General features: G+C 43.5%; 1 protein-coding gene across 2 annotated transcripts in view; it reads right to left on the bottom strand.

The window, feature by feature from the left end:
• Positions 1-13966, bottom strand: part of LOC119977114 (cytoplasmic dynein 2 heavy chain 1) — a 734352-nt gene that overhangs the window by 191146 nt on the left and 529240 nt on the right. For both annotated transcript variants that reach the window (XM_038817726.1, XM_038817724.1), the window contains 4 exons: positions 11721-11831; positions 8101-8256; positions 6138-6213; positions 2823-3034 (listed from right to left, as the gene is read on the bottom strand). In XM_038817726.1, coding sequence (XP_038673654.1) covers positions 2823-3034; positions 6138-6213; positions 8101-8256; positions 11721-11831 — 555 coding nt within the window. The remainder of the gene's footprint in view (positions 1-2822; positions 3035-6137; positions 6214-8100; positions 8257-11720; positions 11832-13966) is intronic.

Raw genomic sequence — 13966 nt, forward strand, 5'->3', positions numbered from 1 at the left:
TGAGTCTCTTTCGTTCCCACAGAACCTCCTGTCTGTTCCTCTAACTATGGAGTCCCCAATGACAAGTGCTCTGTTCCTCTTCTCCCTTCCCTTCTGAGCAACAGGGACAGACTCTGTGCCAGAGACCTGCGCCCTATTGCTTACCCCTGGTAAGTCGTCCCCCGCAACAGTATCCAAAACGGTATACTTGTTATAGAGGGGAACGACCACAGGGGATCCCTGCACTGCCTGCCGGTTCCCTCTGCCTCCCCTGACGGTAACCCATCTACTTTCTTCTTTTACCTGAGGTGTGACTACCTCCCTATAACTCCTCTCAATAACCTCCTCCGCCTCCCGAATGATCCGAAGTTCATCCAGCTCCAGCTCCAGGTCCCTAATGCGGCTCTCGAGGAGCTGGAGTTGGGTGCACTTCCCGCAGATGTAGTCAGAAGGGACACGAGAGGTGACCCTTTCCTCCCACATTCTGCAGGAGGAACATTCAACTGCCCTAGCCTCCATTCCCACTGAACTAACTTCCCAACTACTGAAAAATAAAAAAATAAAAAAAACTTGTTAGTTTAGCAATCCAACGGACAGAGCTTTTTTTTTCTTTTTTTTTTTGAGCTTTTTTTGCTGAGCTTTGCTGCAATGTGTCTTTTAGATGGTATACACAGAGCTGGTGGTGGACAAAATGAACATGTCAGGTATTTAGGATGTCAATCAACCCAGCTGCTTTGTCCTTTATGCTGTCAAACTTCTTGGGTGTTGTTGCAAGTGTTCTTATCCAGGCATATTCCAAAAAAAATCCTACCACGTGCTTTCTGGAGTTTGGACAGAATATAAAATAGAACCCCTACAATGCAGAAGGCGGCCATTTGGCTCATCGACCCAAAGGCTTTGGGGAGTCAAAAGGTGAGTAACTTGCTGCAAATAACCAGTCTCTGACCCGTTCTTATTGTCTTTAGGATTTATATGCCGGGTCTAGTTAGATTTCTGGTTCATAGTGCCCTCCTGCTGAGGGCCATTGGAGGGTGGATGGGAGTCTCTGTTCGAGGCCATGGGCCAAGTGCTGGCAAATGGGATTAGGATTGGCAGATCAAATGCCTTTCATGCGGACTCGGTGGACCAACGGGCCTTTTCTGCACTGTATTTTTATGTGATTCTGTGAGGTCACACCTTGCAGGAAGGTCATGCGGGGCCCTGATGAGGGCATTGATAGGGCATAAGGAATGGACGGGGGGGGGGGTGAGGCCTGGTGGGCCTTTCGATGTTTATCTTAACTGGTTCGTAATACTGAAGTAGGCCTTTTAAATAGCCCACCTCTGCAGCCAGTGCCTAATGGCTGTTTCCAAATAATTTTTCCACATTGGATGACCAGTCCACACCCTCCCTCTACATTGAAAATCCCGCCCTTGCGGGCACTTACACTCGAGGTGGGAAGGCAGAGCCGGGAATTTTTTGTGACTCCCGCCATCCGCCTCAAGGATGAAAGTCCAGGGGCGGGATTCTCCTTTCATGGGACTAAGCCCCCACGCTGGTGGGAAAACCGGCGCGAACCATTCCGGCGTCAACAGCCCCTGAAAGTGCAGAAGGGTTGGCGCCACGCCAGCCGGCACCGAAGGGCCGGTGTGATCTTGCGCATCCGCGGAACCGCCAGCGTGGTTCCTCGTATGCGCAGACCAGCCGGCGTATTCTGGCACATGCGCAGGTAGTTGGCTTCTCCACGCCGGCCATGGCGGAGCCCTGCAGTGGCCGGCGCGGAAGGAAGGAGTGCCCCCACAGCACAGGCCTGCCCGCAGATTGGTGGGCCCTGATCGCGGGCCATGCCACCGTGAGGGACCCTCCCCAGGGGTCGGATCCCCTCACGCCCCCTCGAGGACCGCCCCAGGCGACCTATCTGTCACGTCCCGCCATGTGGGGCCATGTCTAACCATGCCGGTGGGACTGGCCAAAAACGGACGGCCGCTCGGGCGCTGAGAACTGCCGGGGGGGCCGCTGCCAATGGCCCCTGACCAGCATGGTGTGAACCTCGCCCCCGCCCGAAAACCTGCACCGGAGAATACGGCAGCCAGCGTTGGGGCGGGATTCGCGCCGCCCCCCTGTTGATTCGCCGACCCGACGGGGGTGAGTCGGAGAATCACGCTGCAGGTCATTCAGACTGATTAAGTCTGAGAGAATGAGCAAGAAGGGGGGTGTAATCAGCAGCAGGTGTTTGATAGTGTTTCATTGATCCAGATACTGAGCTAGTGGAATTTATAACTCTTGACAGCCTTGATGCCAAAGAAGCAATCTAACAATACAGAAGTAATTGTTAAAAGTAATGGGGAGATAGAACTGGGCAAATACTGGGAGCAGCAAGTCTTCTGGGAACTGGTGAGAATGATTGCATAAGTGTGGGAGGGACACAGTTGTGCAGCAAATTGAGAGTGATGTTAATTTTAGTGTGTGTCAGATGGATCAAAAGAGAAGGAATTAGGAGTTAGATTAATTACATTTGAAACAAAAATATAATACTGATTACAATAACTGGACTAATGAGTAGAGAATAAAGGTCTATTTTATTTAAATATATTACAGCTATTACAATGATCTCCTATAGTGACCTGCAAGTTCATTTAATCAAAGCATGAAAGTTCATGCACATAGAAGGCGCTCTTATAAATGAATCCTGTTTAATTATGCCAGCTGTTTAAAGTTTGTTATTAGAGAAATTCTTCAACAGCAAATGACACAAGTGTATCCACAACTCCAATGAAGCTTTCAAAATTAAATTAAAATGTAATTTCCTGCCAGATGGAGAATTTCCACTGTTTGCTGCTACATACATGATTAACATCACCTACCATAATGCTGCAGGATCTCGGCACAGTGATGGATGATGGAAATGAAGCTACATTTTTGCTCCTGGACTGTGATCCAGCAATTGCTTTTGGGCTGAAAAATTGCTCCAGATACGAGTTCAGGACTCGTAAATCAAATATGTTGTCGATACGTCCACCATAGATAGCATTTTCCAGCAGACCACGAACAAACTCCCATTGAACATCCTTTGTTTCTGTGGATATCAAATAAATCATTGTTGACTTCCAAGATCATACTACAATGGAGGATGCATCACAGATAATACTAAAATCCTGACTTAGCCCTGCCCAGGTGGGCAAATGGATGGGCGTCAACATATCTTTCTGTCTTGTCGCATTGGCTTTCTTATAGTTTGTAAGTCGAAACTACTGTTGTTAGCAGTTGCACAGGGCTTCCAGTGGTCTACAAGGTCCATCGAGAAACAAACAGATGGGCTCCAGTCGAATTATGAGGGTTTACCTCAATTTTAAACTTATGCCTGCACTGGGGAGATTGTGGTTCCTAGGCCAATTGGGTGGTAAGTGGGCCGGCATTCAGAAGAAGACAGAAAAGTAAGTTTGTAATTTTTCTTTCAATTACTTGAGGGCCAGATTGGCAGGAGTGCACCTTCAGGCCACATAAGAAAACCCTATTCCACACCCACCCCACTCCCTCAACCACAGCTCTTTCTTCCCTGACCATGATACAATCCTGACTCCCATCACAACCAGATTGCCCAGTATTGATCTGTTCCTTGGTTGCAGCCTCGTACTGCCCAGAAATCTCATTCTAGACTGCCGGCCAGGTTGGAGTTCCTGCAGTATATATATGAGAGAGTGATTACAGACACACAGAAGAGACCTATGAATATTGCCTGGGCCTCACTCAATGAGGAACTGATAATTTTCTACCCACCCTGATCTACTTGGGAATTAAAATCAAGATTTAGGTTATCGATATTCAGCTGTGAAAGTTCAAGTGAACTGCAGAATATTTAATGAGATAATACTGGAAATTGCAACTTCTGTAGGAATCACTGAAATTCATTATAGAATGGAGTGCAAGTTTGATACAAATAGTGATACATATTTGTCGGGACTTCCGGTGGTGGCCATGGAGTGAGTGGTCACACACAGGGCAGCTCCATTTTGAAGACGTTGGTTTGAGCTCTTTTTACCCGAAAATGACAGGAAAGTGTAGTTGAAGGTGTGGAGAAGATGTTCCCCTTGTGAGTGGCACGTCTGCTGGTTATCAGACCCGGCAGAAGAAGGGTAAAGGCCTGGCCAAGGAAGTGGAAGAGACCTGTGGCACAGTAGCAATTGGGAAGATGCACTACTACTCTCCTTGCCATAGTTATTGCACCATTGACCTTCTCTCCCGCTAGATTTTCCTGAAACCCAGTGGTGGTCTCTTCTCTTTGGACTTGGAAACAGTTTCGACAACAGTTTTTTTAAAAATCGCTTATTGTCACAAGTAGGCTTCAATGTGTCTGCATGGGTTTCCTTCGGCTGCTCCGGTTTCCTCTCACAAGTCCCAAAATAATAATAATAATTTTTATTGTCACAAGTAGGCTTACATTAACACTACAATGAAGATACTGTGAAAAGGCCCCAGTCGCCACATTCTGGCGCCTGGTCGGGAACACAGAGGGAGAACACAGAATGTCCAAATTACCTAACAGCATGTCTTTCGGGACTTGTGGGAGGAAATCGGAGCACCGGAGGAAACCCACACAGGCACAGGGAGAACGTACAGACACTGCATAGACAGTGACCCAAGCCAGCAATCGAACCTGGGACCCTGGCGCTGTGAAGTTCGATTCCCGGCTTGGGTCACTGTTTGTATAGAGTCTGCACGTTCTCTCCGTGCTTGCGTGGGTTTCCTCCAGGTGTTCAAAAGACATGCCTGTTAGGTGAATTGGACATTCTGAATTCTCCCTCGGGGTGTACTTGAACAGGCGCTGTAGTGTGACGACTAGGGTATTTTCACAATAACATCAGGGCAGCACGGTAGCACAAGTGGATAACACTGGGCTTCACAGCGCCAGGGTCCCAGGTTCGATTCCCTGTTGGGTCACTGTCTGTGCGGAGTTTACATGTTCTCCCAGTGTCTGCATGGGTTTCCTCTGGGTGCTCTGGTTTCCTCCCACAGTCCAAAGACGTGCAGGTTAGGTGGATTGGCCATAATAAATTGCCCTTAGTGACCAAAAAGGTTAGGAGGGGTTATTGGGTTACAGGGATAGGGTGGAAGTGAGGGCTTAAGTGGGTTTGTGCAGACTCGATGGGCTGAATGGCCTCCTTCTGCACTGTATGTTCTATGTTCTATCATGGCAGTGCTAACGCAAACCTACTTGTGACACTAATAACGATTATTATTATTAAAAATTACTACCCAATCCTTTTCTGCATTGAGGAGTTCCGCTTGTCAGAGCTCCTCAAGTGCAGGAAATTATGCTAAGTGCGGCCTTTGGGGAGCATTCCCCACCGAGTCCCAAATAGATAGTGTGCCGATAGATAGCGACCCTGCTCTTCCCACCCAGAATGGACTCTGATTTAACCTTCATACATCAGGAGTGGTTAAGATCTGGAAAGCATTGCCTGACTGTGTGATGGAGGCAGTTTCCATTATGACTTTCAAAAGCAACTGGTATGCATCTGAAGAGAAAACATTTGTAGAGTGGCAGGGCAGTGAGATTAGCTGAGACACTCTTGTAGCGGGATAGCACGGACATGATGGGCCACATGGCCTCCTTCTGCACTGAAGCCAGTCTGTGATCCTGCCCGTCCAAGGTCGGCAGGTTCTCTCTTTAAATATGTAGGTTCCGAGAGTGTAACCAGGAGCTGATTGCAATATTAACCTGAGGCTCGAGGAGGAAAGCAAGCAGCAGTGGCTTCACAGAAGTTGGATCGAGGCCAGAGAGGCCCAGGTAAATTTAAACTTTAAAATGTATTACAGATTTCCTTTGTGTCATGGTTACAGATGTGTTCATCTGAGCTGAACAAGGAAACCTTTAATCTCCGCTTACCAGTCCGTGATCTGCACTTACCATAGAATTACAAAATGGTTCCAGTACAGAAAGAGACCATTTAGCAATTCCATAAAATGTCTTTACATGCAAGGCATCATTATTTATGTGAATGTTACCATGTTTCATGCATTTTTGCACATAGTATTTTAATACGTCTTTCCTGAGATTCATCAACATTTTTGTTTGTTTGCAATTAGGATGTAGCCAACAGTACTGAGAGAGATTTTAAATATTCTATATTATAAATCTAAGTAATTTAAACACAATATTTCATTAGGACATGGCTCACCTTCAAAAAGCCTGTCAATTATTTCAAATCCAGCTCGGAGATCAGACAAAGAAAATTCATAAAACTTGGTCCAACCCTGAAATGATACGATATAGAGCGACAAATGAATATTTGTTTCTGAAAATTGTGTGACATCTATCTGTCTGCCAGAACAAAATCAATAACTGTTTTGAGTCTTGTATTGTTGAAACACTGGCAAAGAATAGTTCATCCATAGAAACATAGAAAATAGGACCAGGAGTAGGCCAGTTGGCTCTTCGAGCCTGCTCAGTCCTTCAATGTGATCACTGCTGATCCTCTATCTCAACTTCAAACTCTATATTCTCCCCATACCCCTTAACTGCTTTCGAGTCTATGTATTTCCTTCTTAAATGTATTCAGTGACTTGGCCTCGACAGCTTTTTCTGATAGAGAATTACACAGGTTCACCACCCTCTGAGTGAGAAATTTTCTCCTCATCTCAGTCCTAAATGCCCTACCACATATCCTGAGACTGTGACCCCTTGTTCTACTAGACCCCCCCCCCCCCCCCAAGCCAGAGGAAACAACATCACTGTATCCAGTCTGTTCAATCCTGTCGGAATTTTATATGATTCAGTTAGATCCCCTCTCATTCTTCTAACTTCCAGTGAATACAGGCCCAGTTGACCCAATCTCTTCAGACAACAATCCTGTCATCGCAGGAATCAATCCAGTGAACCTTTGCTGCACTGCATCTCTGACATGTATATCCTTTCTTAGATAAGACCAACACTGCACACAATACTCCAGGTGTGGTCTCACAAAGGCCCTCTACAGCTACAGTAAAACATCCTTTCTCCTGTACTCAAGTCCTCTTAAATGAAGGCCAACATATTGTTTGTTTTTCTAACTGCTTGCTGTAGCTGCATGCTTGCTTTCAGTTACTGGTGTGCTTGGACACCCAGGTCCTTTGTACATCAACATTTCCTTATCTATCACTATTTAAATAATACTCTTCCATTCTGTTTCTCTGTTGGAAGTGAATCATGTTATACTGCATCTGCCATGTATTTGCCCACTCACTCAACTTGTCTAAATCACCTTGAAGTCCCTCCTCACCACTCACATTTCAAACCAAGTTTTGTGTCACCTGAAAAGTTGTAAATATTACTTTTGATTCCTTCATTCTCATCATTGGTGTATACTGTGACTAGCTGGGGTCCAAGCGCTGATCCCTGCGGGACCCCACTAGTAACCACCTGCCACTTTGAAAAAGGCTAATTAATTCTTACTCTCTGATTTGCCAACCAGTTTTCTATCCATCTCAGTACACTACCCCCACTTTTCCTACTCTGTTTTTCCTATCTGTGAACCAATTCTCAATGCGTGCCAATATATTACCTCTAATCCCACGTGCTTTCATTTTGCATACTAACTGGGATTGGGCGGGGAAGTGGGTTGAGGTGGAGTGCTTTCTCAGAGGGTTTGTGCAGAGTCGATGGGCTAAATGGCCTCGTTCTGCATTGTAGGGTTTCATGGATCTCACCAGTGGTGGCAGTTGCTTCAACCATATTTTGCTCAACTCCCTGTAACTCTCTCCCTAAGCTCCTTTGCCTTGTTTCTTCTTCCCATGTTTTTAAAAACTAGCTCAAGCCTATCCTTTTGATTAAGCTTTTGGTTCTCCCTCCTATTTCTTCTATTACTGCTCATCAATCGTTTCTCCTATGTGAAGCCCCTTGTATGTCAAAAGTAAGGAGAAAATCAACACAATGTTATTGAAAAAAAGCAGTGAATTAACTCCAACTTATGGCACCAAAAGAAATTAAAAACTTTAAAAAGTGAATGTTGATATATAGTAAAACTGCCAGATATAGTTTAAGCAATTTGCAGTCTAAACATTTGTTCAATATTCTTTGCCTCCACATAGAAATTACTTGAAAGTTTAATTATTGTTCAAACATTTGCACTGGTGTAAATGTTTGCTTGAAACTAGCTTACATACTTGAGGGATATACTTTCTCCTCTCCTGACAAACAGCATGAAACCAGGCCAAGCTGAAGAGGGATTGTGCTCGTTCTAATACACCTTTCCTAGCAATTTGCTCTGATGTCCAGGATTCATATGTTCTCATTAAGTTCTTCTTTAAACCTGGTGGTGCCTGTTAGATGAACCAAAAAACAGTGAACAAATAGTAGTTTTTCATATTTCCAACCATAGACATTTTATAATTATACATTTTGTGATACTGTTACGATTCGATTAAGATGCTGTGTCATGTGAGAGTACCTTTAAAAAATGGTTGTTTAAGAAATGTGCCTTTATGAAATGGGTGTTTATCAGTGATGTCAGAGTGTGGGTGGAACTGGGCTGTCTGTCAGCTTTTTATTTTTGTTTTAGGCTGTTGCTGCAGGGTGTGTTTTAGTTTTGTTTTCAGTGTTGGAGCTGAAGCCAGACAGAGCAGGTGTACTGTTGATCTCTCTGCCATGAAAAGACTATCTCTTGATCATTTGGTGAATTCAGAATTATAAATGTTTTCAGCAGTGAATGTAAACATGATGTGCTTCTGTGTGTTTCTTCTGTCTTCTGGATATTGTTTGGGAAGTTATTAAGGATTACTTAGTGTTGTATTCTTTGGGGGTTGTATTTGAATTGATGGTTGCTAAGATGTTCACTGCATGTTTTAAAAAGGTTAACTTGAGTTCACAGAATAAACTTTGCTTTGCTTTAAAAAATACTTTTCCATTTCTGCTCTACCACACCTGTAGAGTGGGCAGTGTGCTCCCCATACCACAATCTATTAAAAGTTGTGGGTCAGGTGAACTCCATGATACACTTTGGGGTTCTCTAAACCCTGGCCCATAACAGCTGAAATTGTAAACAGATAATTTATTATATTTCAGTAAATGTAACTGAATTTTATGTTGGGTATTTTTTCTTCTATTTATCATCAAAGATAAAGTTGCAGTACAGTATTTTTCAGCTTTCGCAGATATATAAATGCAATTACCAGTGATATAACTTTATTCCTTCTATAAAGTTTAGGCAGCTTCATTACTATTCTTGATACTTTATACTCGTGAAATTTGATATCTTATAATATAAGTTTTACATGAATATCTTCATTATTTTTATAATTGCTATTAATTATACAGCATTGGACTGAGCTAAAGTTCCATTCAAAATTGCCAATAATCAAATCTTCTGGAGATTACAGTGACTGTTTGTGACACCAAGGAAGCATTTGACCAAATGCAGCACATAGGAACCCTTGTAAATCTGAAGCTAATCGCTGTGAATTACACCAGGCACAAAGAACATGTTTGTGGTAGTTGGATGCCACTCATTGCAGCCCTTAAGGTATTGCTTAGGCCAGCCTCTTTATCTCATTTATCCAATGTGATCTTCCTTCCATCTCAAAATCAGACGTTCACTGATACTGTTGGTCACGGCATACAAAGTTGATCTTTGAAGCACTAAGAATCCTTCCAAAAATAGGAGTCGATTTATATGCTAAGTATATAACGTGAATTGCTGGTGTGCGTGTGAATGGCTGCCATTTTGAGACATGAAAAAAATGCCACCAGTGATTCACGCTAAATTAATGCGGCAAGGTTTATTGAATGAATCAATTGTACAAGGATATCTTTAATCGATCTCTACCTTTGTATCAGTGATTTACCATAAGATCCTATCCTATGGAACTTGCTCCCTAAACTTCTTTGCATGACTAATTTTCTCACTGCCTTTAAAAGCCACCAAAGATTTTCTTGCTTTCAATTATCTCTCCTAATGCTATCTGTTCTTACCAATGTGAAGCAATTTGAGACATCTTATTGCGCAAGATGTACCAAATCAACTTGGAGAACACCTTCAACTTGTAGATCTAAGGATACATCTTATTTTTCCTTTATGTGAGGCAAGAGGGATCCCATCTGCTTACCAGCTCTTTACTTGAGCACAAGCTTGATGCTGTATTTCCAAAGCTTTTCTTTGGTTGTCACCACACGGTGTTTCAACACTCTCCAATGCTGCAACTTCATTGCAGCCTAACCAAATTGTCGAGCATATTCTCATGCTATGAGGCATGATCCAAGGCTGTTCACCATGTCATACTTGTATTTAATCTTGGTACTATCTGTCATCCCACCGCTGCCATCATGTCATGTTACTTTAATGCAAAATACTTTGGGTTTATTTACAGTACAAGACACTGATCATTCATAAGGGATTGGGTAAACATGTTGTTGGTTTATTTATTAAGACCAGTCACATGAGAACAGTTATACATGGCTATAAAGTTTGAAGGCATCAGAGTTAAATGTGTGCTGTGCTTAAAGCAAAAGTGAAACTAAGAATTGATCACATGACCCATTTCCCTTCTAGTGATGGAAAGTTGATACCTTCAATGAATATTACAACACCTTCTAGCCATATATTAGACGTAGGTCAGTTGGTAGCACACTTGCCTCTGAATCAGAAATTGTAGATTCAAGTCCCATTCTGGAACTTGAGACTTGAGTGCAACAATTAAGCTGACAGTCCACTGCAGTGCTGAGGGAGTGCTGTATCGTCTTTCCAATGAGATGTGAAACCAAGATTTAATTTATGCTCTCAAGTGGGCATAAAGGATCCCAAGACACTAGTTCAAAGAGTAGCAAAGTTAATTTGGTGCCCTAGCCAATATTGATTGCTTAATCAATATCACAAAAGCAGGTTTTCTGACCATTATGACAGTTTTGTATGTACAATTGGTTGCCACAATTGCTTCATTGTAACAGGGTCCACATTTCAAAAATACTGTTTGACTGTTTAGCACTTTGGGATATCTGGTGGCTGTGAAAGGCACTGTATGTTTTCAGACTCGTGTTCAACTGTCCTGTTTGAATCCCTCTAACTACTCTTCTACTGCACCGACAACACAGAAATAACTCTCGCCAAAGTCACTGTGTGTATTATTCTTCCTCATTTTCTTTGGCTCCTCTGCACATTAGACATAAAGAGGAGATTTTGGAAAGTAGAGTTGAGATAGATCATCAGCTATGATCATACTAAATGACAGAACAAGCTCAAGGGACCGTATAGTCTACTCCCATTCCTTTTTGCTTATGTTATGAATCTTTCATGGTCTACCGCACTCACTATTGTTTGTCCTCATTCAGTTGAACCCCCACCCCGCTAACACTTTCCTCTTGCACATCTCTCCTCTTTTTGCAGTGCTTTCAGTTTTCTAGGTTCCACTCTCCAAATTAACTCTCCAACTCTTACCCTTCTTAATCTCTCCTTCTTTGACTCAGACTCCATTTCAGTTTCTGTCTCTGTGAATAATGTTGACATGTATTTTGACAAAAGTGTTAAAGAAATACAAACTGCTGTTCTTAGCCATTCCAATCTTTCCTCTTAGGTCATTGAATAGCATCCTTTATCATCTAAGCAAGAAGGAGAAGTGGGTAGATGATATTTGCAGTCTATGACCTGGCTGTTAAATGCGTGGAAGCACGCCAAGGTGGTACACTTTTCCACTGAGCATTTTAAGATCCATTTTAATGCAGTTTATTCCTCATTAAAAACATTGATAAATAATTGTTGTCTTAAAAATTTGACTTTGCTGTGAAACAAACTTACTTCATATGTTATTTTTAGACTGGACTGAAGTAATATTGGGGAGAACTTCGGATGGTTTTCAGATGTAAGCCAAAGACGGAAATTTGTATGTGACTCAAGTCTATTCAGTTCCTGTTAAAAAAAAATAGAAAATTAATTAACCTATTAAAAAACAGAATAAAAAAAAATAAACTGCATAATTTTCATGCTCTTGTGATGCATATCCGTATATCCTTTTGATACAAGTGGCCTTTATGCATGTGTGAATTTTGATAGGAGACATAAACACATAATTGAATTGTGGGAGATATCACAGCTGAACGCAACGTTTTGTCTCAGTTCAGCCACATTTCATCCATATACTTCCTTCAAGAATAGCTAGATATCATGAGGAACCAATTCCCACATTGCTGACCCATGTAACTGAGGTCAATTATAGTACCCCCAACAAGTGTTGCTAGCAGTCACCAATCTACTGGTTATACCCACTGGTATGTTGAAGAAGTTTGTTAGTTCTTAAAGATTTAAATGTCTACTAACACCACTGCACCCCCAAGCCTCCCCACTCTTACATTCCCTAAGGGTGCAATCCAACGAGCTGGTTGTGGTGGGGGACACTGCTCTGCACACGCAGCCCCGGACATAGCACGGGCCCCTGGGCACCGGAACCCAGACCCACGGCGGGAACAGAACTGGGACCGACTCAGGTATTCCCCCCACCCCCAACCCAACACCCACCCTCTGGCGTGGGGTATCCCAAGTGCTGCGGCCCAGCTCTTAGGTGGTTGATTGTTGGCTGCTGGCTCTGCAGTGTTGAAGCCTCCAGTATTCAGGCAAAGTGTCCAGGCCTCACAACCTGATTGGAATGCTGGGCAGTAACACCCACCTGCGACATGGCACGTCTGCCCACAGGAATCCTCGGGATCTGTGAAGTGCTCACATTACTAATACTGCCAATTCCCTATTACCTTTCAGCCTTCAGCTGTGCGGCCAGAGGCTGTCACAGTCAATAAGATTTAAAGTGGCCTGCACCATATTTCCACGGACAGGGCTCTGTCCTGAGAGTGGTCGGTGGGACGGAGAAGCAGAAGCTGAAGTTGCCCCTGATATGAGTATACACGATCCAGGGTGGCATGTTGGACCTGCGGGTGCTGAGCCCATCAACCCAGCCCAGAGACGTCCCCCACCGATGGCTGGGCTCCTCCCCCCCACACCGAGTACTGGGGCAGCAGCCCCGGTGAACCCGGGCTGTTTGTCCAATTTCCTAGATGGCTACTTACCTCCTCCGATCCCCACAGCAGCCATTTCGCTAGCTTCATGTTTTAAATAGGTGTGCTAAAGGGCGCCCGCTTGACCGTTCGCTCGGGAGTCGGTTAGATCACAGGAGGCCGTTAGATAGGGGCACCTTCCTGTTAATGGGATGGTGATTAGCCTTAATTGGTGGTTACTGGATTCTTGCCATGCCGCAGTGCGATTCAGATCTCGCCAATGAGAGCAGGCCTTTTAGATGGGAAACCGATCGGCATGCAACATGGTTCGCGATTTTCGACTCTCCTGCAATCTAACCAACATTGTAACTCCCCAGGGACTTTCCCGTCAAACCACGGTCCATTAGCCTAGACTGAAAAACACATTCCTTCGTCAATTTCACCTTCTGTCTTCTAAAAACACCGAGGCCCTGGAAAGCAGAATTATCTAAAAAACATAATCACTGCAGTCAAACACACTCTAAGACCAGGCGTTTAACCCTTAAATTGCACAATACTTAGAATCCAATATTGTTAAAGTCTTCCAGTCGTCACCTTCCCCACCCCACCCCTCTCCCCACCCACCCACACGCAGTGGACTGAAAAGGCAAGTCAAGCCTGAACTGACTACTTCATCCAGTTTTTTTTAACCAGAGGAAAAGCTTTAATATGATATTAATACAGTTGGGACAGAAAAGGTGAAAATAATTTAGTCAGACGAAAAACAAAAAGAGGAATAAACTCTGTGTCCCAAATTGTATACACGCATACTGAATGAAACTGAGGAGGAGACAGATGTGCGAAAAATGATTGAAGTGCATTTAAAGACAGAAGATATAATATAAAAAAATTGTCAGCATGGACTTCAAATGGCTAAATCATGCATAAGTTTTTTAAAATAAATTTAGAGTACCCAATTCATTTTTTCAAATTAAGGGGCAATTTAACGTGGCCAATCCACCTACTCTACACACTTTTGGGTTGTGGGGGCGAAACCAACGCAAACACAGGGAGAATATG

Source organism: Scyliorhinus canicula, chromosome 14 (assembly GCF_902713615.1).
Source record: "Scyliorhinus canicula chromosome 14, sScyCan1.1, whole genome shotgun sequence".
Taxonomy (NCBI): Eukaryota; Metazoa; Chordata; class Chondrichthyes; order Carcharhiniformes; family Scyliorhinidae; genus Scyliorhinus; species Scyliorhinus canicula.